This window comes from Carettochelys insculpta, chromosome 10 (assembly GCF_033958435.1).
Source record: "Carettochelys insculpta isolate YL-2023 chromosome 10, ASM3395843v1, whole genome shotgun sequence".
Classification (NCBI taxonomy): Eukaryota; Metazoa; Chordata; order Testudines; family Carettochelyidae; genus Carettochelys; species Carettochelys insculpta.
The window spans coordinates 47457933-47484238 of NC_134146.1; the positions used below are offsets into that span (position 1 = coordinate 47457933).

Consider the following 26306-nt stretch of genomic DNA (forward strand, 5'->3'; position numbering starts at 1 on the left):
GGGGCAGCGTTTTTGAAGTGGGGTTGGTACCAGGAGAGGACAGAGGCAGGTGGGCGAGAGAGTTTATTTCATTGGGCCAACTTCAGTGGGGTGGATGAGATCCCCTGAGCCTTATACGCGTGAGGTGCTTTCTCCAGTGCATCCAGGGCTCCACCGGCAGCTGTGTGAGTGAAACCGAACAATCCCCCTGGTGTCAAACGTGCTCACGCAGAGAAAGGGGAAACCACAGAACCGCCCTCTGACTCTGAGGGACCCTGCGAAAAACAAGCCAGGGAGTGTAAGCTCCTCACTTGGCTAAACGCTAAGGACTTCTCTACGCTTCAAACACGACAGCAGCTGGGTGGCTACCACACTTCAATATAGACACTACCTCCGCTGACAGGAGGAGTCTCCAGTCGCTGTAGTAATTCCACCTGCCTGTGAGAAGGTAGCTGGGTCAACGGAAGAATTCTAATGTCAGCCTAACGCATCTAGATGGGGGTTAGGTCAGTTTAGCGCTGCTGGTGTAAGACGTCCGTGTGTGTAGACCATACTGGGTTTGCATCTCTTCACTACGCTCTGGGCTTGGCTACACTGGAAACGTTGCACTGCTTCAGTGAAGACTCTAGATGTGCTGACAGGAGGGGTTTTCCTGTAGCCACAGGTGAGCGACCTCCCCACGATATAGGAGCTAGGCCAAAGGGAGAGCTTTCCTAGTGCTGACTACACTGGGGTTAGCTCAGTTAAGTGCATCGATCAGCTGAGTAGATTTATTTCACGCCTCAGAAACAATAGTTAAAACAACCTAATTTCCTAGTGCTGATCAGGCCTTTATGGACCACTTATGCTCCTTTGTCCTATGACTGCACAAGTGTTAATGGCCTGCTTCATTCTGAATGGTCCCTTGCAAGAGGTGTTTAACTTCTATGCTTAAGACAGGGGTTCTCAAACTTTTGGGCCTTGAACCACTCCCCGTGATGGGTTTCAGGGGTCCCCCAAGCTCTGCACCCCGGCCGCAGGCAGAAGTGACTCTCACTCAGCAGAACAGCGGGTTTATTAGCTGACAGGACACAGCGTCATACAGAAGAGTCAGTGCAGCCGGCAGGGACAGCCAGTCCAACCCGTGCTGTGGAGACGAGGCCCTGAGGGGCCACCGGAGCCAGGGCCTGGCCCCCTCCTTTGTCTCTCTCTCTCCCAGCCCAGCCTAACTGCTTCCCAGCTCCCAGTTCCAATTCAACCCCCTCAGGCTCCACCTCCCACTTTGTCTGCAGCCCAGAGGTGTCACCTGGTCACCTGGGTTACCCTCAGCAGGAGCCCCACACCCTGTGGGACCCCCCCACATATATATCCCCCACTACATCACACCCCACCCAATGGAAATCTTTCCATGGGCCACCAGCCAACCGCCCGTGATGACAAAATGCCTCCGCTTGTCTCTACGTACCTTAAATACGGAGTTATTCATATTAGGCTACTGGAGCATAAAAACACAGATACACAGCTGCAATATAAGGGAGGCTGCAGTGCTGAGAGACAGGGCGGGCTCTCCCTTAGGGGGGTGGGCACAAGTCCCAAGCCTGCGGTCCGACCTACAAGATGGTCACAGACCACACTTTGAGAACCACTGGCTTAAGAGCTGGTCTGCACTGGCACAGTCAGGGGGTGAAAACTCCACACCCCCAGGAGATGGAGTCAAGCTGACCTAACCCCCCACCCCCATCCTCACCTCATGTAGCCTGGGCTGACCTGAGGGAAGAATCCTTCCAGACAACTGCTGCTCAGAGCGGTGGACTAGCTGCACTGATAGGAGAACCCCTCCTGCTGGGATATGCTGGAAATACCACTGCTGCAGCTCCCTTGCTCCACCGCTGCAGTTTGCCAGTGTAGACGCTATCCACACTGAGAGAAGGGGTTCTCCTGTCAGCATATCTCAGTGGTTCCCAACTTGGGGTCTGGGAACCCTCACAAACTGAGAGGCTCTGTGAAAACAAAAAAGAGAAATAAAGATGAGCACAGAAAATAAGTTTTAAATAAATTGCAAAGTTACAATCAACTAATGTTTTCAAACCAAGTATCTTCCAACCATGCTCTGAATGGCTGTCCGAAAATCTATCCTGTGGTTTCCTCTGTCATTTAATGAAGTGTACGTAGCAGCTAGAACTGGCTTTGCTGGGATCTGCGAATGCTTTGGAGGGAGGTGATTGGCAGTCTGCGAATGTTTTGGAGGGGCGATAGGTGAAAAGGTTGGGAACCGCTGGGGTAGCTAATCCATCTCCCCAGGAGCTGGTAGCATGGAAGATATCTCCCATTGACCTCAGTCTGGCTACAGCAGCATTGGATCAGCTCACCTGCATCACCGAGGGCTGTGGCTAACGCTCTGTTCCACCTTGTATTTAGCTGTGATGCTCTGGTTACCTGTCCTAAACCTGACAAGCTCCACATACCTCAAACACTTGCCTCAGTCTCTCTTCCACCAGCAGAACTTGGTCCACTACAAGATACCTCCTGGCAACAGGGTCAGGCCAACAGACCCTGTTAGGAAAGGGGGAAAGATACCTCAGGCTGGCAGCCTGAGCCAGGGGAGGAAGGAAACAGCTGTTTCAGCACACAGCTGAAAGAACTGCAGTTAAATAATGAGGGCCAGCTGATCCCACTGGCGAGGCTTTTAAAAGCCATCCCAGTCGGGTAAGGAGGGGAGAGCGAGAGAGGTGGTGGATGAGCCAGCCAAAGAAGGAGACCGGGGAGTGTTTGCAAAAGACAGCCTGGGAGGGCAGAGTGCCTGGGCCCCCTTCCCCCAGCGAGGCTGAAAGCCCTGGCCAGGCTTGAGGAAGGGCCAGAGACTGGCCCAGAACAGAGGTGGATGAAGCTTAATTCCTGCAGCCAGAGGGAGAGATGTGGGACCTGAGCAGTACCAGGTGCCATCTTGCCACGCTCCCCACCACCACTTCTCTTTAGACCCTACAGGCCTTGGGCAGGGACTTCTTACCGCCTGTTTGTGCAGCATCAAATGCAGAGTGACCTGGAGCCCCTAGGCATTACGTGAGACTCATCATTATTAAAGTCTGCAGTGCCCCAGCTCCTCACAGGTGTCCACTGAGACAGGCAGGGAGGGAAATGTGGCCAGGGAAAGAGCAGGCATGGAGCAGAGCCCCCCTTGGGGCAGGGAGGGAAAAGAACACAACTTTTTCCCACAGGAAGTGGAAGTGTCACTTCTTCCCTGTAGAACCACTGGCTAAATTCCCCTCACTGTGTCACGGATACAGCCCTATATTGAACCCCAAGGAGAGAACAGACCAAAGGGAACACACGAGGAAGCCACAGTGAGATGAGGGCACCTGGATCAGACCAGATTCCCGGAGGGGACCAGACAGCAAGTGTGAGAAATCTGGGCACTTTTTTCACAAGGGGGTCGGGTAGAGCTGCATGTGAATGACAAAGCCCCTAATATCAGGCCTCTGTCCCCCCTAAGATGCCGGTTCACTGCAGCATTGGCACAGAGCAGGCCCACTGAGGGGTGGGTGGGGGGAGAAGGGGACAGGTGCTTCCCACCCAGTCATACGATACAAAAGAGCCCGGAGCTCCTGGCTGGTCTGTGTGTAGTGCGCTCCAGGCATCACATTGGGCTGGAGGAGGGGCCACCTTGGTCCAGGTCGCACTGGGGACTGGCTGTCGCAGCTCTGCCCTGGTCACCCCAGGCTCTGCCTCTTCCAGGGGTTCAGCGCAGAGCCCTCACCACCACCACCACCTTGCCCCAGGGCCTGGCAAGGCTGTCAGCTCTGCTGGCATAAAGATAGCCCAGTGGGGACCCAGGTTCCCTCTAATTGCTTCCATCCAAGGGTGGAATAAATTTTATTATGTGCATCGACGTGCGGCTGTGCACCACCGGCAGAAACACACGCTGCGCTGATCAGCTGGGCAGCGTCTGAGTCTCTCCCAGGCAGCCATCCAAGTGCTCAACAGACAGTGGATGCTGTTGAGGACAAGCAGGGGCCACACAGCAGAGGCTCCTGGTGCTCGGAAGGGAGCGGTGGGTTACGCAGGGAGAAGAAGGTCTGAACTAATACATGGGCCAAACTGGCAGATGACTTCAATTATCACAGCTCCACTGACCCCAATGGGCGACAGAAGCAACAAATGCTCACACAAGCTCACTAGGGAGCTGTTCACACCTTCTGTGCTAGGCACGAGCTTCTTCGCACGAGCTTCTTCGCCTGCAGAAAACAGCCAGCAGCTCCACTGCCCGTCCTCGTGGGTGAACCTTAATGCCCTTTGCCCACAGCGCTGCACTGGTGTTTATTAAGTGCCATAGGAAAGACAAGGTGTAGATGACGTCTATTGGAGGGGAGCAGGAGGGAGCTGGGGAAGGGGTTGGTTGGGCAGATCGCAGAGATCCAGGGCCTGGTTCCTGCTGGTTGCCAGGGTGGAAGGATCCAGCTGCATCACCTGGCTGCCCCATAGCACCTACAAGGGTGGGAACAATGCAAGACAGGGGCCTCTCTCTGGTTCCCCCAACCCCACATCTCATCTGATCAATGACTCTGCAGCAAGCACTCACCCCTGTAGCGCTAGACACATCTGCTGCTGCTGGTTACCTCCTCAGTCGGTCAGACAAACACACGCAGCCCGAGGTCCCTCAGTAACTCCACCCTTCCTGGGGCTTCCTGTAAAGCGTCAGTTTCTGAAAAACAAGGGTCACCAGCCCCGGGTCCCACCACCTGGTGCTCTGCTAAGCCAACTTCCCTTATATCTTGTAGCTCTGGCACCTACCTGGCTACATCAGGCATGCGTGAGCCCAGTTCCCTTAAGAGCCAGCCTTAGAACAGCTGGCATTGGGCCATGCCGCGCCCAAGGACCAGTGCCCTGTTACAGACCCAAAGAAAGAACAGCTCCATGGAAAGGAGTTAGGGAAATCTACAACCAAGCAGAATTTCCTGGGTTCTTACACTCCAAACCAGCAGCCCAGGAGAGATTCAGGTGCTGCCCAGCTGATTAGCAGAGCATCCACAGATGTCCCAAGTAGGCAGCCTGTGTTTCTACCAGCGGTGTCCATCTGCACATACTTCGGTGCACAGAATAAAATTTATTCCTACCACGGTTGGAAAAAAACACGAGCAAACGCTGATCCAAATCCTGCGCAGTAAGATCTTGTTCTGTGGAAACAGGCCAGATAAAGCTCAGATGTGCCCTAGCACGTCAGAAACCACAGGCAAAGCTTTCAAACAGAGGTACCTAAAGCAAGGCGCCTACATCCAGATCTCAAAGCAATGGGGGGGTATGGGCCTCAACACCTTTGAGGGGCTGGGCCCTTGTAACGCAGACTGAGCCTTGTCCTCCCCTCAACCTCAGTGAGAGCTGGGCTGCTCAGCCCCTCTGAAAGCCAGGATCCACGTCTCTGCTGTGTCCTTTGGATTTCAATGACCAGCTCTGCTGACAGCAGGCGAGAGGAGGGAACCTGGGAGGGACTTAAACATCGTTTTGCCTTTCCGCCATCCCCGCTGCTTGTTGCACCCCAGCCAGGACGGCAGAACCAGTCTGGGGAGTTTCCTGCCCTAGCCCTGTGGGTAGGGTTCGGGCTGTCAGTGCTGCAGGGGGAGACTGAAATCCCCATAGAACCCCCTTCCTCCCTGGCCCTGCTCAAACAGTCTCCTCACACGGGTGCTCGAAGCCCCTTCTTTAAAGCCCTTAATTTGGAGCCTAAAATCCTTCACTCCTCCCCTGCACATTATACTGAACTTTCCCAGGAAGGGGCAGCAAGTTTAGAAGGCCCCAACCCTCCCTGCAAAGTCCTACGGGTGTCCCTTCCTGCCGGGGGGGCTCGCAATCAGACAGCGGCTGCCCTGGGGGCACTTACACCCCTCCTTCGCCCAGGAGCCCTTCCCACCCGGTGCTTCGACACGTGCCCCACGCGAAGGGGGCCATGCTAAATGGCGTTGGGGGAAGATGGTCGCCGCAGGCTTACTTCTGAAGTGCCCGCCCTGCCCCATGAGTTCCCCAAGGCCTGGCCAGATGCGGTTGCTGCCTGAGCAGGAGCTGTGAACATAAGAACGGACATACTGGGTCAGAACAAAGGTCCATCCAGCCCAGTAGCCTGTCTGCTGACAGTAGCCAGTGCCAGGTGCCCCAGAGGGGGTGGACCAACAACAATGATCAAGCGATTTGTCTCCTGCCATCCATCTCCAGCCTCTGACAATCAGAGGCCAGGGACACCACTCCTACACCTGGCTAACAGCCTTTTGTGGACCTAACCTCCGTGAATGTACCTAGCTCCTTCTTAAATTCTGTTCTAGTCCTGGCCTTCACAGTCTCCTCTGGCAAGGAGTTCCGCAGGTTAACTATGCGCTGAGTGAAGAACTTTCTTTTATTAGTTTTAAACCTGCTACCCATTAATTTCATGTGGCGTCCTCTAGTTCTTGTATTATGGGCACCAGTAAATAACTTCTCCTTATTCACCTTCTCCACACCTGTCATAATCTTATATACCACTATCCTGTCCCCCCTCTGTCTCCTCTTTTCTAAACTGAAAAGTCCCAATCTTTTTAGCCTCTCCTCATATGGGACCCGCTCCAAGTTCCTAATCATTTTAGCTGCTCTTTTCTGAACCTTTTCCAGTGCCAGGAGATCTTTGTTTACGTGAGGAGACCACATCTGTACAGTGTTCAAGCTGTGGGCGTATCATAGATTTATATAGGGGCAGTAAGATACTCCTCGTCTTATTTTCTATCCCTTTTTTGATAACACCTAACATCCTATTTGCCTTTTTGACTACGGCTTCGGCTTCTCCGATCTCCGCAGAGATGAGATTTTCACGGCAGCCACCATCAATATCCTGCTCGCCGGGCCGAATTCGGTGGCCGTGCTGGTGTCAGTCTGGAGTGGCTCTGTTGAAGTCAGTGGTGTTACCCCCGGGGTAGAAACAGTCTGTGAGATGAGGAGCAGGCCTGCTCCTGCATGCGCCCCCCCATTATTAAAACGCAGGTGCTGCTGTGTTTGCTGCAACATCTCGGGCGTACTGCCATCGCTTGGGCCCAGAGGGTGGAAGGGAGAGGGCTGCTGGGGCCTCAAGGTATTGCCAGCTCGGAAGCACAGCCCCTGGGGCAGGAACACCACTGGGAGCTGGAGGTGTGGGACTGAGCCAAACTGTCCTGTTATAAAGAGAGTGGCCTGGCCATCCCAAACCCTGGGATGGACACAATTCCCAGCCACTGCCAAGCTCAGAGTTACCCCTTCACCTGAGCCAAAGCCCTCTGAGGTCAAGGGGTGTCTTTCCATTGAATTCTCCCCTTTTTGGGTTGCCTCCAGTGAGCCCGAAAGGGAACTTCCTAGGGCCTGGGCAGCACGAAATGGATGGTCGCCCCACTGGGGCTGGCCGGGCTGAGTCTGAGAAGAGAGGTCAGCTGGCTTAATGGGCATCTTGAACCTCTTGTGTGTGATCCAGATGCCCACTGGCAAGCGATTTGCTGACTGATATTGACAAGAACCCAGATCCTCAAAGACATTGAGACGCCAGCCATTGAAATAAAGGATCTAATTAGCAAACTCGCCCTCAGCGGGATTTCAGCTAACGTTACTCATGTTATCCCTTAATCCTGGGGGGTCCATGCCATGCCTTGTGGCCTGCACTATCTCCACTGGAGCTGAAGGAATTAGCTGGGGCATTACAGGGTTTGAGCATTGGCCTGCTAAACCCAGGATTGTGAGCTCAGTCCTTGAGGTGGCCATTTACAGACTGGGGCAAATAAATGTTAGGGATGGGGCTTGGTGCAGCCAAGAGGGCAGGGGACCAGACTAGATGACTTGCCAAGGTCCCTTCCAGCTCAAGGAGATGTGTATCTCCAATTATCCTTTTTATTAGTCAGTCCATTCATGAGCTCCAGCCACTAGCCAATAAAGAAAAGGATCCCCCAAGTAAAGAGATGACAGTCACTTCTTTGGCCCAGCTCCCCGGGGGGCGGGTGGAATCTCACCTTGGTTGGTGTGATATTTAAGTGAGGTTATAATATAGCTCCCAAGCCTTCAGCTCTCTTTGGCCCTACAGCAGAAGCTGTGTTGAAAATGTTGGAAGCTGCACCAGTTTGAACCTTTGTTTTCAACAACCGCAGCAAAAAAGGTTTAAATCCTCAGTACAGATGGACAAAGTATCACATGCACCAGCTCACCTGGTCCCAGGAGAACCAGCATTCCCTCTACTTTTTTCCCCATCTGTGGGTGGAATAAATTTTATTAAGTGCACCTAGGCATGTACAGATGTTCACCATCAACAGAAGCACACACCGCAGGCTGTGGATACGCTGCTAATCAGCTGGGTGGCACTTGAATCCCTCCACCATCATCTGTCACCACCTGCTCCAACTCACCTGCCATCATATCGGAAGCACCAACGTGTCTCTGGTAAATTAATTTACCCACGCCACGTTCTTGTTCATCCAAGCCCCTGAGCAAGCCGTGGCTACTGATCCAGATCCAATTTAGCTGTTCACGAGTCACATCTCTGAGTGCATCAAACCCAGCACCAGACTGTTCCCACTTGGCTTTTGTACCAGTTCAACGCAACTCTGCATCTTCCTTTTTCAATCAAAACTTTAACCACATAAGTGTGAAGTCGTCCTCCTCCTCCTCCTCCAAGCTCCAAGCCTGGCTGATGCTCTCCTAGCTCATGGAATATCACTGTCCAACCAGGAGGTTCCAAAACCCTGGTGAGATGCTAGTGGGTTTGCCATAATGTTCAGCAGGACCTAGGAGAGGTCGGAGATTAGAATCCAGACCCTGTGGGTGCAGCTCCCCTGGCTGCCACCCTCACTGTGGGCCTGTAAGCTGGTCCTGTCTAAAACCAGGCATTGAGGAGCACGTCTGCAGCCTCCCAGGCAGGGCTGAAGAACCTGCCACAGTCAGCCCAGCTGTGGACACCACTGCGAACCTCACAGGTTTGGGGCCCTGGGGACGTTTGACTTGAAACAATTGGCTGCCAGATGTGGCCAAGAACCCCAAACCTTCCAACCCCCAACCGAAGCTGCAAAAGGCATCCCTGCCCTCACCAGCCTCCCCTGTGAGCTGAGCCCTGGGGCGGCCACCCAGGAGAAATCCGGGGGCTGTCCGGCTGGTGAGCAGAGTGCCCATCCGTTGTGCCTCTGTGGGGGGTGCCCACCTGCACACGCCTCAGTGCGTTTAACAAAACCTACTGAGCACCGGGCTGGAAAAGATGGCAGCGTTAGCCCTCAGCTGCGGCTTAGGCAGGGCACCTTCCCTTGAACCCTCGGCAGAGTGAGCAGCAAAGGGGGAGCCTTCCCGGGGACTCTCCCACCTGCTGCTCCTCTGGGCCCGGGCTTCTTCGAGAAGAAGAGTTCTGGCCAGAACAGGGGAGATCGGGCCAGACTCTGCCCTGGTGACCCCCCTCTGCGCCCAGCTCCAGGGCCCCGCGACCCCCAGCTCCCCCCGCCGTCCCCCTGCGCCCGGCTCCAGGGCGCTCAGCCTGACCCCAGGCACGGGGCAGCGCCCCCAGCTCGCGTCTCCCCCGGGCTCCGGGTCCCAGCGCTGCCTGCCGAGGCGCGGCCGCAGGGAGCTCCCGGCACCGCGGGGACCTGGCTCCCGGGCCAGGGGCCGGTTCCCGCCCCCCACCACCACGCGCCGCTTCCTCCGGGGACCGCGCCGGGCTCCGGCTGCGCCTCGCCAGGTGCCGAGCCCCGGGTTCGAGCCCCGCACCCCGGGCTCCCACCTGCGCCCCCGTTCTGCCCGCTCGGCTCAGCCCCGGGGACGGAGCTCGGACGGCGCCGGGCCGGGCCGGGCTCCCCCGAGCGGGGCGGTGCACGTGGGGGCCGCTGGCTCCCGGCCCGGGGCGGGGGCGGAGGAGGGGGGTCTGGCAGGCGGCGGGGGGCCGGGCCGGGCGATGACATCAGCGGCAGGTCGGGCTATAAAGCGGCGGAGGAGCGGCCCCGAGCAGCGGCTTCGGCTCTCGGCGCGACTCGCCCCGCCCCGCCCCCAGCATGCGGCTCTCCCACGTCGTGGCCGGCGGGCTGCTCCTGGTCCTGCTGTCCGCCCGCCTCCAGGCCAGGCCGGCGGCTCAGCCCCAGCGCAAGGTGAGCGCCGGGCCGGGCCCGCGGGGATCGGGGAAGTGGGGGGGGGGGGACCGGTCTCCCCCCGCCCGCAGCCCCCCGGGTGTCACTGGCCGGCGCCCGGGGGCAGCGGCAGGTGCATAGCGGCGCGGGTGGCGGGAGGCGGCCGCGATCCGCAGGGGCTGGGGGGCGTGTCCCGGCTCTCGGACCCGGGGAGATCCGGCCTGGGGCGTCCCGGGGAACTGAAGGAGACTGGGAGCAGGATCGGGCCCGAGGAAAGGTGGGGCGGGCGGCTCGGGGTCAGGGGGCTGGAGCTGGAGGCGGGAACGGGCCCGGGAGTTGGGGTCATGTCCGGGATCGGGCCCCGGAGTTGAGGTCGGGTCCAGGAGCGGGGTCGGTTCCGGGCGTTGGACTTGCGGTCGGGTCCAGGGTTGAGGCCGGGGTTGGGGGTCGGGTGTGGGATCGGGTCCGGGGTGCGGGGCGTCGGAGCCTGGTCCGGGTCCGCGGGTTGGGGTCGGGTCCGCTGCCCGGTCCGGGGGTTGGAGTTGGAGTCTGGTCCGGGGCCGGAGGTTGGGGTCGGGTCCGGTGCCCGGTCCGGGGGTTGGAGTTGGAGCCTGGTCCGGGTCCGCGGGTTGGGGTCGGGTCCGGTGCCCGGTCCGGGGGTTGGAGTTGGAGTCTGGTCCGGGTCCGGGGTTGGGGTCGGGTCCAGGATTAGGGTCGGGGGTTGGGGGTCGGGTCTGGGATCGGGTCCGGGGTGCGAGGAGTTGGAGCCTGGTCCGGGTCCGCGGGTTGGGGTCGGGTCCGCTGTCCGGTCCGGGGGTTGGAGTTGGAGCTGGAGCCTGGTCCGGGTCCGGGTCCGGGGTTGGGGTCGGGTCCAGGATCGGGGCCGGAGGTTGGGGTCGGGGGGCCGGGTCTGGGATCGGCGCCCGGGGGTGGGGATCGGGGCCGGGCCGCGCGCGCTCCTTCCTCACGACGTCGCGCCCTGCGCTCCGCCCGCAGCCCGCCCGGAGCGCGCCGGGACACGAGCTGGCGACCAGCCCGGCGGCGAGCCCCGCGCGAGGCGAGACGGCGGGCGGCGGCGGCGGCCGGGGCCCGGGCTCGCGGCTGCTGCGGGAGCTGCGCGTGGACGCCAAGTCGCGGGCGGCCTGGGCCCGGCTGCTGCGCGACCACCCCGGCACGCGGCGGCACAAGGGCGCCGGCAAGAAGGGCCTGTCCAAGGGCTGCTTCGGCCTCAAGCTGGACCGCATCGGCTCCATGAGCGGCCTGGGCTGCTAGAGCGGCGCCACCTGGCGGCGGTGAGTGACCCTGCGGCCGGCCCGCGGCCTGGCACCTGCCCCCGGCTCGTGGGGCTGGGGCCGGGCTGGGGGTGTGGGGTGCGGGGGGATCGGAGCCAGGGCGGGTGGGCGCCAGCCGGAAGTTGCAGGGGGCGGTACAGATCAGTCCCAGCTGGGGTGCGGGGGGACACGCCTGAGCGGGGCTCTGCCCTCTGGAAGGGTGTCAGGCCTGCAGCCCCCGTCAGCGCAGGGAGTGTCTCCTAACGGCAAAGATGCAGCCACCTCTGGGGTGGGGCACTGGGCGCCAGCCAGCTGCAGAGTGGGGGAGGGCGGATTGGGGCCCAGGGAACGCACGGGGGCGGGGGGGGTGTTGCAGTTGCCCTGCTGGGAAGCAGAGCTGAGCAGCCAGGGAGAGCCCAGATCCCAGCCTGTAACTCCTGGGGTTGACATGGCCAAGGCCACTGGGCTCAAGTCTCTGCTTGGAACTCTCAAAGGTGGTCGCCAGAGGCCCAACCCTGCAGCATTCATGTGGTCTCTGCAGGCAGCCTGCCCCCCCCAACCCCTGAGGCACAGCTGTGGGGTGCGTTGCAGAATTCAGTGGGCTTCACCCCAACTACAACGGCTCTGCTGAGAAGACAAAGTAGAAAATCTCTGGGGGAGGCTCAGAAAAGCTTTTCCAGTGGGTAGAGCGTGCTCCCCTTCTGCCCCAGGAATGTGGGTAGAGCGTGCTCCCCTTCTGCCCCAGGAATGTGCTAGATATCTAAGTCCCCATTGAAAATCGGGCTGCTCAAAGGGCAGCTCAGCTGAAGTAAGGCATTTCTGCCCCCTTAGAAGGAGTCAGACTGTGACTATTCAGTTTGACAACTTCACTTCTTTGCCTGGCCTCTGGTGCCCATTCTGGTGGCATCTCCCAGCTTGGAAATACACGCCTGTCTGGGAGATCGGGTTTGCTGACAGTTGCACGACCGTAGTGCTGAGGGCTGAGGCCGGCAGCACAGCAGCTGTGTTCGTAAAACGGGTAGTGCCTACTCTGTTCAATTTCTCACTCTTCTTCTAGGTGTATTGCCCATCTCCGGCAGAGAAAGGGGAGAAATGCTCCCGGTATTGAGTTAACCACCACTGCCACCGGGTGGGTGGGATTGGGTGCCAGCGTAGTGAATGCTGTCAGACAAGGGTTAAATAAGCCTTTCCAATGCCAACCCTCCCTGGAGGTGACCAAAGCGGGCTCCCTCTTCTGGTGGGGCTGTTGATTTAATCTGACCCAGACAGCACAATGGATCTTCGACAAGAGCCTGTCTCCCACTGGGCCCAAGAAGGGGACAGCATGAAGTGAAAGGGTGCCGCCCATGCGCCCTCTCATATAACTCCGCTGGCTTCAGTGGACTTAACTACTGCATAGTGGAGAGCAGACATCAAGGTGCTTGGCCATCTAGCTAGAGTGTGCTTGTCGAGCCTTTGTTTTGGGGTGCATGGGCCTGTAATATGGAGTGAGAAATTCCTCAGCTTTGATAGGACTCGGCCACAAATCTACAGCCTCCCAGCTTTCCATGCACCCCCCGCCCCCGCCCTCGATCTGGCTTGCACCTGTTTACTCTGAAATCGGAGGCGATGGCTCATTATAATTAGCACTCCTACTGTTCTAAAGATTGGCACAAACTTGGACCCTTATATATACCCACACATACAGGCCAGCTTATCTACTGTATGTACAGTACATAGCAACGTCTATTGCTTGGAATCGCTGCACCTGCCCTTATTCAACACCACAAATACTACAGGAATGGTCCAGCCAGGACAGCCTCTATCAGCAGGACTATGCCGGTGGGGCCTGCGGCTGTTGGATGTGTTAGTGTAGCTTTGGAAGGGTAGCTGCTGCAGATGCCTGGGTTGTAGTGCACTGTGTATACAAAGATTCCCAAGGAGGGGGTACTGTCTGGCAGGGCTGGTACTAATTAAACAGTCTATGAACTGTTGGGATTTAGTCCTATGGCTGGTATTTGCTAATATGCTGTGCCCTCCTGGAGTAGGAGCAGAGAAGGTGATGCTGATGCTTTGCCATCCCATAAAGCTGAAGCATGTACTGCCCGACTGTAGCTCTCCTCCCACAATAACCTGCGACTGTGCGAGCTCTGAACTGCATCTATGGCATTGTATCAAAACCCTGCCATTGATAAGTGCCTTGTAGGCAGGCAAATTCCCACGCTTCTTTTCTGTTTAAACTTGACCCCCGAGGAGCCCAAGGAAACAGAGTCCGCTTCTTAGTACAGCTGCACCATCACAGGTGTCTTGCATAAATGCCACGTGTTCCCTGAGTTCTGCCTGAGTTCCAAAGTTCATCTCTTTTGCCAGCTGCAGCTGATCTAATCAAAGACATTACTTCCCCGCCGTGTGCTCCAAATAAAGGCCTGGGGGAGCCTGAAGCATAGCAGGATACTTTCCTGAAGCTTAGCAGAGTGAAGGATGCATAGCAAATACCCTACTGCGGCTCACGGGTTTGCTGTAATATTCCCATGCGTTTATTTTGAAACATAAGCTTTATACTTATGAGCTTTCTCCAGTTCATTTGCACAGCTCCTGAGAGATCCCTCTACTAACCACGCTTTTGTATCTGGTCAGGTATTAGACCATGAAAACTCTCCAGGCAGAGTTGTAAATGTTTCCCAGGTCCAACGTGAAACTGAATTTTCGCTTTCAAGCGATGACTGCCTCAATCAGCAATGACAGGGCAGCCCTGGGGATACTAGCAGTTTCCTGACTGCCGGCTGACTGAGTGTGGATATATTATTGTACGTTCTCTAAGCAATGTCCGAGGGGCTAGTAACCATTTAGGCTCTGAATCTTTTAAGCAGGCAGCATGCAAATGTGCTAAGCACGTGGGTCAGTTTTGTTTGGCTCATTGATGCAATAAAAGCAGAGAGTATTTTCTTTCTGCAGGACCACAGGTGCGTCAGACACTTTACACACAACCACAACAGGCTAAATTCCTGCAATAAACTAGGTGCACACAGATCTTCCTCTTGTGTAAACTGGCCTAGTTCTACTGAAATCAATGAAGCTTGGCCGATTTGCATCTGCTAAGGCTCTGCCCTGTGGGCTAAGGATAGACACAAAACAAGGCAAAGGAAAGAATATCGATTGAGCCGTAACAACAGGAAAGCTCAGAGACCCACTTAATTTCAAACAGGCATTTTGCATCTGTGAATAGGAGAGGATGACTGTCTCTGTGTGTAAACATCGGACAAAAGGGACTTCAGATAGTGGGTGTGCGTGTAAGAAACAGCAACAGGTCTCAGTTCTTTGCATCCCATCTCCTGCTGCCCCAGGAGTGATCAAAAGGGATTCTGTAATATTCCCATGCATTCACCAGGCAGGGAGCAGCCTAGCTCAGCACCTTGGAAAGAACCCTTCTCACCTGGAGCTCAGAAAGGAACATTTGTATTAAATTCGCCCCATTCTTGTCTTGCTGCACACCAAGGAGCCTGCCCTGCTACCCCTCAGCACAGGCTGAGAACACGGGAGGATTCTGCCAAATGACACAGCAGCATGCCCTTGGATCTCTGCCGAGGCCAGATCTCTGCCAGTGGCTCTGAGTAGTGGTCAGAGCCCTGCGCCAAGGCCCTCCCGTACACACTGATCTAACTGCGAGACGCAGCCCCTTAGGCCTGTAAAGCCCTGTGCAGGTGGAAAGGAGTAGCTCAGAGCCAGGCATGCAGCAATGGTGGGAGTGGGCGTAATAGATAACGGACAGCTCCAATCTGCTGAGCTTTCTACAGTTTTAATGAGGCAAAACACCGACCTGCGTCAGGACAGCTGCAAGTCGCAAGTCAGGATTCGGCCTTTAAGTGCCACTGGTAGGGAAGTTGGCGGATAGTGCTAGGACAGCAGGATTACATGCCTGACGCCTGATCCTGCCAGTCAGGGGGACCTCTCCTGCCCTTGTCTTCCCAAGGCCACCCTCTCTTAGGACTGTTACAGGCAGGCACTCTGTGCCATTGGGAAGCTGTCTACAAAGGAAACACTAATGGGCATCTTCCTGTTCTTGTTTGTTTCAGGGTTTTGAATACATTTCCCTCCCCACCCCCTGGCCATGTCTGGGCCCTCCACAGCTGACCCCTAACGGAGCAGAGAACAGCGGAAATGGGATGGACGACGTGGGTGTGTTTTGCTTTTTGGTACGAGGAGTCGTGGCACCAGCTGTTTTGGTTTTGTTATTTTTTTAAGATTAAAAAGTTCTCTCTATCTTATATATAGATATATATATATTATATATACAAACTCTCACCAGGACAAGGGACAGTGCTTTTCCAAGAGACTGATGAAGCCAGCTGTATACCATTGCTGTTTGAAAATCCATGTCATGCATAAATGTATTTATGTTGTAAAGCTATTTATATATTGTTTATAAAGAGATATTTATAAAAATTTTATTTATGTAACTAAAGGAAACGAGTCAAACAGTGTAACTTTTTTTTTTTGTCCTAAATAGTTGAACAATGTAAAAAAAAATCATTCCATGTGGAATTTGGTAACCTGTTGTCATTTTTTGGATTGATTCACATTTTTAAAGGGCCAGATTAATTCTTTTAACGGCAAGGAAGAGGAACCAGTGTATAATTTTTTAAGAGCAGAGAGCGTAATTTTCACTTTAACCTTTGCCCCCTCAAGCTGGGTGCTCAGTGAGGAGGAAATAATTATGGCTCCCATCCTGATGCTTTTTTAATGCGGGCCCAATCCCTCAGCAGAAGTCAAGCTGCATCAGCTGCTGACTTTCCACCGGGTCCATCCAGGAAGGAGTTTATTTGCAGGACTGGAACCTCAGGTGACAGTACCAGGGGCCAGATCCTGATCAGCATCAATCTGGAGTAAACCCATCAATTTTAATACTGTAGATCTAATCTGGATTTAAACTGGGTTCGCAGACTGGACTATGGAACTGTCGATTTAAGGAGGTATTTTGCCTGCATCTGGTCTGTAGGGCTGAGCCTTTGATTCATTTACTAATTGGCTATACCCCATAGGGAGATAATCACAGAGAACAGCGCAGGATCCAAAAACCATTGAAATTGATGGAAAGACTGAACTAGGCTTTGGAACAAGTCAGGGTCCTCTCTAATTTTTGTCATTGTGTGTAGAATAAAGTTTATGTGCACCAAGGCACGTGTGGATGTGCACCACCATAGAAACACGCTGCCAGCTGTGGGTGCTCTGCTAATCAGCTGAGCAGCACCTGAATCTCTCCTGGGTGGCCACCTAAAGGCTCGTCTTACAGAGAATGCTGGACCAAGCCCATTAGCATTAGCGGGAAAGCACCCTGGGCCATGATATTATTCTAAGATCAAGTTGATTATTAAGTGGCTTGCTGAGATTCCCATTCTCCACTAGGCCACAAGCCCTGTCCTCAGACAGGAAGATTGATTTCACTGGGCTTAGGGTGACACACAGACAGACTAACACACAGAGGGCAGCCTGCAAAGGATTCATAACACAGCTGGTTCTCAGCTTTTTGCTCCATAAAGTGCATGAAATACTAGATTATTAAAAGGACTCAGCTTTAAAGAGAGGACCAAAAAGAAATTCTCCCCCAACAACCCCAAGCGTAGGTCCCGCAGGCAGGCACGCTGGCCTGGGCCACAGTGGGTGAGTCCCATTAGGGAGGAGCGGCAGGCTCTAAGTCATGCGTTCATCAGGCACAGTGACAAATGCCAGCATTGCTCTGACTCAGGTGCAAAGATCACCAAAGTCAGTGCCCTGGAGACCTACAGGCGATACAGTCCCTCCCCTCAGGTCACTGGCACACAGACAGGGATGATGCCTGTCCTTGCCAACCGGCAGAGAACTATGGAGACCTGCAGTCAGGGCCCGGCTTGCTGATCTGCAAAGTTTGGAGGATCAGTCATCAGGATCTCACTGACCCACAGGCCACTTCTGAGTTTGTAAGAGCAAACCACAACCACGTACCCAATGAAGACGATGGGCAGCACCTGCCCTGAGACAACGTCCAGCTGGAGGGAACACACCAGCCTCACCATAGAGTATGCTGCTGTGTGGCCACATTTGACTTGACAAACCATTGTACTCTGGGTGGAGCACAGGTCGTCTACAAGTCCACTCCACTTCACTCTGTCTCAGGCCAAAACATCTACCTGACCCCAGGAGCACCCCAGCTGTTGTCCTTCAGGCTCAGTAGATCTGCCCATTGTTTGAGGTCTTCCTCTTTTAATTGCAGCTTGGCGTTTGCTGTAGGTCTTTGCAGACTGGAGCCAGGTGCTGCAGTTCCCCATGTGTCATCTGCTGCCCTCTAGGAAAGAGGGGACCTGCTCCAAAGCCTTCCTATAAGGGCTCCCTCTTAGGGGAGGATATATTAAACCAACCCTTCACAGGACAGCAGCTAGTCCTAGCGGAAGAAAGAAATGACCCTGACAACAGAATCCAGCCCTGGTGTACCAAGGGAAGACAAGGTGATAGACTAGTGATGGATGGTGCGAACAGACCATCCTTCCTGTATCTGAAGCCAAAACAGACTTTACAAAATAGTAGCAGGGAATGGGGCACGGCTGGGAAAGAGAGGTGGTTCCCTTGCATCATTAGGTTATTGCTTCAAATCCAGGCTCTGAAAGAGCACCACCTGATAGCTCTTGGGTGGCCCCTGAAGCAATGAGCTGGTGGACCTCAGTCGTGTCCCTGTGGACGGGAAGGGAGTTGCGGCACAAAATCCATCCCCCCAGCTAGAACTCATCAAGGAGACTTGAGTGCACGCTGCACGTGGCTCATCCACACTGGGGCACAAAACATGCTCTCGGGAGGCACCGGCCTCACCCACTGTGGCCCAGGCCATACGAGTTCTGGCAGGAGGCAGGGGCCAGCAGGGCTGTCAGTCCAGCTGCTGCCACGCCCTCACTAGAACAGATCAAACCCGAGATCGGAAGCCGGGTCTTCTTAACAGAACGTAGCAGAAGGGAGGTGGATGTGGATGTCCTACTATGAGCTGGGCTGATAGGAAGGATGGCCTAGTGGTTAGAGCAGGAGCCTACAGCTTGGGACACCCAGGTTCAATTCCTTACTTGGCCAGACTTTCTATAAGAACTTGGGCAAGTCACCGCGAGGCTCATTCTCAGAAGAGCTTGGGTGCACAACACCTTTGAGGCGATGGGGCTCAGCTCACCCCCATACAATGGGGATAACAGCCCTGCTCTGCCCTACAGGATGCTGGGAGGATAAACACACCACCCTCTGTGAGGTGCTCTGACACACAGTGGTCGGGGCCAGTAAGGAGCTAGCACGGATCCTGTAGCACCATCTGTGACATAGCTCCTGGGGTGGGCCCACTGGATGAGGGAGCAGGCAGAAGGCTGATTTCAGGGAGCCTGCCCAGGCTCCCTCTCTGAGCTCACTTTCCCCTGGCAGCCAGGGGGCAGCCCCTGAAGGCTGAGAAGCACAGACAGCTCATTAGCACACAGCGAGGGCCTGAGAAGGCCCCAATTAGGTTTCCTTGACAGGGGCGGGGTGGGAGGACAATGCAGGCAGACAAGTGAAGTGCCCAGTTAAGGGTACACGGAGGAAAAGCCTCAGCCCGGCAGGGTGACAGCACCGCCCACGCCTCTGGCAGATTGTGGACCATGAGTCTGGGAACCACCGTCGACTGGGCTGCACCAGGGCAACCGCCACAAATGCTGCTCTCCAGGTCCCAGTGAACGGCTGGGCTCCTGCTCAGGACACACCGCTCTAAAGCACTCGGGGAAGGGTGGTGCCATGCAGAGTTAGGGAGTCGGGGTCTGTGTGGGTGCAGAGGAAGTGAGGTGGTTGTATTAAGGAGTCCCACACTGGAGTGACTGGTAGTTAGCAGCCTATTCTGTGCGCAGGCCCCCGGTCATGCTAGCGTCACTGATGCTGTGCAGCCAGAACTGCATCAGGCATGCTGGAAGGGGACAGCCCCACAACTGTACCAGCAGGAGAATGTGTGGCTGAGCTTACCCCAGGGGGCAGAGGCCAGCGCCCTGGGGGTCTGTTCCCAGCCCGAGACAAGCCAGGGACAACCCCACAGGAAGTCCGTTGTCCTTGCTCCCCAATGCACAGCTCCTGGTGCTGGTACACAGCAAGCTTTGCTCGCAGAATCTGAGGAGTAACCCGCAGTGAGCATGAAAACACTTTCCAAACCCCAGGCCAGCCTGTGCAGACCCAGCATCCCACAGTGGGACCTGCAGCGGCTGCCTTCTTTACCATGGAGGCAGTGCCCAGAGCTCACAGTGCTCAGCTCCTCTCGCTCCGGCTGCGTCTGAGCAGGCAGGTGGCTCAGGTGAAAATGGACTACTGAGGCACCCAGAGCTTCCTCCAGACTCCTTAAAGAGGCAGACTACTGCAAAGGGTCATTTAGCTGCAGCCCTCCCTGGGCAGTGAATAACTGCCCTCGCCCTGGTGCAAGGGCAGGAGACATCTCGGTGTCCCACTCTCTCCAACCTTCCTCTCCCTCAGGTAGTGGAGGCTCGGCTCCAGGCCCTCCCCCAGGTACTCCCTGTTCCCTGCCCTCCCCAGCTTCTCACGGCTATAGAGGAAAAAGCCCCCCATCAGCTGACACTGGGGCTCAAACCAGCAGGGGGAGAGAGAGAGGAATTCAGAGCATCAAGGAGGGAATTTGCCTTTGGAAAGGGACACAGGCCCTCACTCCGTCTGTGTCACCGCCACGAGGGCTCCCGGGGGCAGAGGCAGAGTGGTCTCTACACCCTGCTCTCCAGGGCTGTAGGTCTCCTGCTCCGCAGGAAGCAGACAAGATGAAGGGGAGGCATAGCGGAGGGGTTCTCAGAAGGATTCGTCCTGCAATGCAAACATGAGTGGAAAATAACGGGACTGGATCCAGGCCCTGCCAGTCAGCAGCTCCCCTTGCTGGGCAGATGACAGCACGACTCCAACGAGGCAATTTGCTAGTTCGAGCAGCAGCAAAAGCCCACGCTCTCCCTGGAGAAGAGCTGAAAATCCAGGCTAATGAGTTGCAAAGTGCCTTTGTAAATGACAACTCCGCAGTGGCTCTTGCTGTCTGGGGAAAGAGCTAATAGGAAAATCATTAGGAGGTGTCCCTTTGATATTGCCTTTTTTCTGCCCCCTCAACCATTAACCCAGCGTAATACCCATCATGCTCCAGCCTCCATCCCCACAGCAGCAGACGACTTCTGGGAGGAAGGCACCTCCTGGAAAAAGCTCAGAAGCTTTAGTTTAGAGGAAGAGGAGAAGAAATTAACACGTCCTCACCGATTACATTCACAACAAACCTTCACCCCTTTATGGAAACGTGCCTCCACGCAGATCAAAGTGCTTTGCAAACATCAGTGCCTCATAATGCCCCTCCCTAGCTGATAGGGCTTGCAGAAGTTTGAGGCACAGAAATCTTAAGTGACTTCCTCTGTGAATTTGTACCAGGGCTGGAAACATGCCCTGCCTCAGCCACAAGACTGCCTCCCCACCACCTGACTCATGCTTTCTTCCTGCTAAGAGATCGGCTCCTCCCACCTGCGCTTGCACCTTTCCTTTCCCCACAGGATAAATACAAGCTCCTTGATTTCCAGTCCTTCATGTGATTTCTGCCCCCTGGGTGGACCGATTGCCAGAGAGCTGCTCTGCCCACATAGCACGGCTCAGTCTGCTGGCAAAGGGATGAGTGTGTAACTCTACTAATTGCGACACAAAGAACAGCATTGCTGAGGATGACGTTGCGTGTGTAGCAGTGGCATGGAGGTTGCCAAGCAGTGCTCCACCAAGCGTGCCCTGGGTCTATCAGAAGCCCCACGACCCCAATGGAGATCAGAACTGGAGTTCTAGCCGCGAACCCGCGGGAGAAGGCGTACTTGTGGGATTAGGAGGCGCTTATCCAAGGTTCGTTTTATAGCAAGACTTTGGCCGAGCTCACAACACACCCACTCATTAAAGAACCCGATTTCCAGAACTGATCGACTCTTCTGAAAACCCAGCAATAAGCATCATGCTGGGAGTCCAGCACTTGATGACCTTTAATCAATCAGCCCCCCCATCATACCCTGGCCTAGGAGATCCCTGGATGGACTGAGCTGGTAGCAAGTTATCAGCAGAGTCCTCTGAGCTCTGTGGCCAGCGATACTTTTGAGACAGGGAATGTCATTACTAAACCAGCACGGCTGTGGAGCATGGGTGCTCATTGCTGCAGTGCTACCTAGTGGAGAAGGGATGAGAAAGTTACTCCCCTGGTGCAGGAACTGATGTTCTTTGAGATGAGTGTCCCTGTGGGTGCTGCACAGGGGTGTCAGTGAACCCCCTGCCACCCAGCAGAGCCTTTCAGTGCAGCGTCCCTGGGGCCACGCAGGCAGGGTGCATGTCCCACACGCCCTTGTGGCTCACTGTCGTTCATGTACCACTCCCCTCCCTTTCAGCTCCTTCTCTATCTCGGAGGAAAAGAGAGAGAAATCCGAGGTAGAGGGGAGGAAGGTGGGGGGGTTGTGGAACAGCCAAAAGACACACATCTCAAAGAAGGTCAGTGTGAAGGGTTTCAGGGGTCCCCGAGCTCTGCACCCCGTCCACAAGCAGGAGTGACTCTCACTCAGCAGGTAGAAGGGAAAGTTTATTAGGCGACAGAGGCCCAGCTCAGCACAGAGGTGTCAGTGCAGCAGGCAGAGAGAGTCATTCCAACCCATCCTGGGGAGAGGAGCCCAAGGGGTGCCCCAGCTGGGGTGTAGCTTCCCCCTCAGCCAGGCTGGCTGCCTTCCAACTCTCTCCCCCAGCTTCCAACTGTCGCCTCTGATTCAAACCCAGCTCGGCTCCTCCCTGCTTTGCTCAGGTCAGAGGTGTTACCTGCCAGCTTAGGTTACAGCCCAGGGGGTCATCCTTAGCCACTGGGAGCTGCTCTGCCTGCCACACACACATCCAGCCTGACTCTCACACGCACACCCCCACTCCATCACAGTCAGTTACTGCAAAAGATGAGTAACCACCTCTTCTTCCTTGAGAGTGCTCCACAGGAGGTGGTGGTAAAGCAGCGTGTATATTTAAGGAGGTAGGGACTCGCTCTGGAAGGAAAGCTGTGGAAAGAGCCGCTTTAGCTAGTTTAAGATCAGAGAGCAGTCCTTGTTTGAGGGCACAGTGTCTAGCAAAAGCGTGGTCAGAGGACCAAGTGGCAGCTCTATAAAATGCCAGGTATTGGGAGCTTGCAAAAGAAGCCTACAGAGCCTGCTACAGCCCTGATGTGCTCTAACTTTGGTAGGGGGAGTAATTGTGGTTAGAGGTATAGGAGAGTTGAAAGATATCTGAAATCCAGTCTCTGAGAGGAAATGGCTCTAATTTATTATCTGCAATGGATACAAAGAGCTGAAGTGGAAGACAGTGCCATTGCAGAGCGATTAAATGATTTCTTTGCTTCAGTCTTCACGGCTGAAGATGTTACAGAGGTTCCTAAATCTGAGCCAGCCTTTTTAGGCAACAAATCTGAGGAACTCACTCAGATTGAAGTGACATTAGAGGAGGTTTTGGAATTAATTGATAAGCTGAATAGTAACAAGTCTCCAGGACCAGACGGCATTCACCCAAGGGTTCTGAAAGAACTCAAATGTGAAATTGCGGAGTTATTAACAGTGGTTTGTAACCTATCCTTTAAATCCACTTTGGTACCAAATGACTGGAAGACGGCCAATATAACACCAATATTTAAAAAAGGCTCTAGAGGAGATCCTGGCAATTATAGACCAATAAGTTTAACATCAGTACCAGGCAAATTAGTAGAAACACTAGTAAAGAGTAAAATTGCAAGGCACATAGAAGAGCACGAATTGTTGGGCAAAAGTCAGCATGGTTTCTGCAGAGGGAAGTCGTGTCTGTCTAATCTATTAGAATTCTTTGAGGGGGTTAATAAACATGCGGACAAGGGGCACCCAGTGGACATAATATACCTAGATTTCCAGAAAGCCTTTGACACGGTCCCACACCAAAGGCTTTTATGTAAATTAGGTGGTCATGGGATAGGAGGAAAGGTCCTTTCATGGATCGGGAATTGGTTAAAAGACAGAAAACAAAGGGTTGGAATAAATGGTAAATTTTCACAATGGAGGAGGGTAACTAGTGGTGTTCCCCAGGGCTCAGTCCTGGGACCGATCCTGTTCAACTTGTTCATCAATGATCTAGAAAATGAGGTAAGCAGTGAGGTGGCAAAGTTTGCAGATGACACCAAGTTGTTCAGGACAGTCAAAAGCAAAAGGGATTGTGAAGAACTACAAAAAGATCTCAGCAAACTGAGTGATTGGGCAGCAAAATGGCAAATGAAATTTAATGTGGGGTAAGTGTAAGGTAATGCATGTTGGAAAAAATAACCCAAATTACACGTACTACATGATGGGGTCAAATTTAGCTACGACAGATCAGGAAAGGGATCTTGGAGTTATAGTGGATAGTTCTCTGAAGACATCCACGCAGTGTGCAGCGGCAGTTAGTAAGGCAACTAGGATGTTAGGAATTATTAAAAAAGGGATCGATAATAAGACAAAAGATATCATACTTCCCCTATATAAAACTATGGTACGCCCACATCTCGAGTACTGCGTGCAGATGTGGTCTCCTCACCTCAAAAAAGATATATTTGCATTAGAAAAGGTTCAGAAAAGGGCGACTAAGATGATTAGGGGCTTGGAAAGGGTCCCATATGGGGAGAGGCTAGAGAGACTGGGACTTTTCAGTTTGGAAAAAAGGCGATTGAGGGGCGATATGATAGAGGTATATAAAATCATGAATGGTGTGGAGAAGGTGAATATAGAAAAATTATTTACCTTTTCCCATAATACAAGAACTAGGGGACACCAAATGAAATTGATGGGTAGTAGGTTCAAAACTAATAAAAGGAAATTTTTCTTCACACAGCGCACAGTCAACCTGTGGAACTCCTTGCCCGAGGAGGCTGTGAAGGCCAGGACTCTATTAGGGTTTAAAAAAGAGCTTGATAAATTTTTGCAGGTCAGGTCCATAAATGGCTATTAGCCAGGGATAAAGTATGGTGCCCTAGCCTTCATAACAAGGGCAGGAGATGGATGGCAGGAGATAAATCACTTGTCTTCTGTTCTCCTTCTCTGGGGCACCTGGCATTGGCCACCGTCGGCAGATGGGATGCTGGGCTTGATGGACCTTTGGTCTGACCCAGTATGGCCGTTCTTATGTTCTTAAATGAGGATCCAAATGGTTTAATTCTCTGGAGGCAGAAAGGCCACTCTTTGGACATCTACAGCATGCACAGTCACCTCAAAGGCGTTACCAGCTGGCTTCAGGAAAAAATAGGGGAAGATGGTGGTTTGATTTATATGGAAAGAGGATCATATCTTTGGTAGGAACTGCAGGTGGGTTCGTAAACTGACTTGGTCCTTGGGAAAAAAGTATAGGGTGGCTCAGCCATCAGTGCAGCGATTTCTCCAACATGTTGGACAGATGTAACGGCCCCAAGAAAAGTGGTCTTCATGGAAAGATGTGGAACAGGTGCCCACTGGTTCAAATGGCTAGCCAGCGAGTGTGCTTAGGACCAGGTGAAGCTCACATGATTCCAGCAGTGGTTTTACATGGGGGTAGAGCACCCAAAGACCCTTTAAAAATTGCTTGGCCATTGAGTGCGTAAATAAGGATGGGTCTTCTAACCTGGTATGAAATGTTGTTCGGGCTGCGAGGTGAACTGATGGAGCTCAGAGAAGTCCAGTCATTTTAGACGTAGCAAATAGTCTAGAATGATTGGGAAAGCAGCATTAGTGGTGGTGGGGCTGTTCTTCTGAGCACCAATGGGAAAATCTCTTCCATTTTTGCGTGTGTGTCTTATGGGTAGTCTGGGCTCTACTGTGAGGTAGTACCCATTGTGCATCCTTTGAGTACGTCCTCTGAGTTCATTCTAACTCTTGAGCTGAGCAGCACTGAGTTGCCATGCTTTGAGGTGGAGTATATGCAGCTTGGGGTGTTGTAACTGTAGTCCCAATTGGTACAGGAGAGTGGGGGTCAGCAGGTGGGTGATTGGCTGGGAAACTGACATTCTGGGGAGGAAGGGGAACCATGGTTGCCTGGGCCACGCTGGAGCTATGAGGATTACTTGGACTCTATCTCTTATTTTTTGTACTATTCTGTCGAGCAGCAGGATTGGTGGAAACAGGAAGAGACCAGAAAGCCATTGAGGAGAAAGGCATCTCTAAGAGAGCCCTTGTCTATTCCAGCTCTGAAACAGAAATTTCTGCAACTTTTGTTTTTGTGGGTCACAAAAAGGTCTACTGAAGGGCGACCCCACTGTCAGAAAACACACCTGATGACTTTGCTGTTGATCGGCCACTCAAGCTCCTTTGGTAAAGGTCTGCTTAAAGCATCAACCGTGGTGTTGAGAGCCCCTGCAACGTGGAAAGCGGCGATGGTTATGTTGTGCCAAGGGCACCGGTTCCAAAGGGTCATGCGTGCTTTGCATAGCGTTTGTGAATGTGCTCCTCCTTGCCTGTTTATATAAGACAGGCAGGCTACATTGTCTGTGTAGGTTATTATATGCTTGTTGGAAAGGAGGGATAAGAATCTGCCGCAAGTGTATCAAACTGCTTGAAGCTTTAGAAATGTTTCTGTGTAACAGTCTATCTGTGCTGGACCACAACCCCTCGGCGATATGCTGTGCCAGGTGTACCCCATACAGTCAAGGAGGCCTCATGGTTTCCGTTGACTCTGGAGTTATAAATGGAACTCCTGAACAGAGATTTTTGGGAAATGTCCACCATTGGAAGGATTTGTTTTACCACACCGGGAACCATGAACGATTTTTGTAGGTGGTGTATATAAGGTTTGTAAACGGAGCTGAACCATCCCTGGAGGCAGCGCACGAAGAGTCTTGCATTCTTGAAAACTAGGTTGCAGGTGGTCATGTGTCCTAATAACTGAAGGCAATCATGGGCTGTGATTTTTGGGCTGGACTGTATTTCGTTGATTAGATCTCTGATGCAGTGGAACCCATCATAGATGCAATGGCAGTGGTTGTATCCTAGCTGTGCCCCTATGTACTGCA

The 26306-nt window shown here is 54.0% G+C and overlaps 1 protein-coding gene across 1 annotated transcript; it reads left to right on the plus strand.

Annotated features, from left to right (window-relative positions):
- Positions 1–9934: 9934 nt before the first annotated feature.
- On the plus strand, positions 9935–20290 carry NPPC (natriuretic peptide C). Its single transcript, XM_075004064.1, has 3 exons — positions 9935–10049; positions 11025–11320; positions 15352–20290. Exons 1-2 carry the CDS (start codon positions 9957–9959, stop codon positions 11298–11300), a joined length of 369 nt encoding a protein of 122 aa, XP_074860165.1. The 5' UTR covers positions 9935–9956; the 3' UTR covers positions 11301–11320; positions 15352–20290.
- Positions 20291–26306: the final 6016 nt, after the last annotated feature.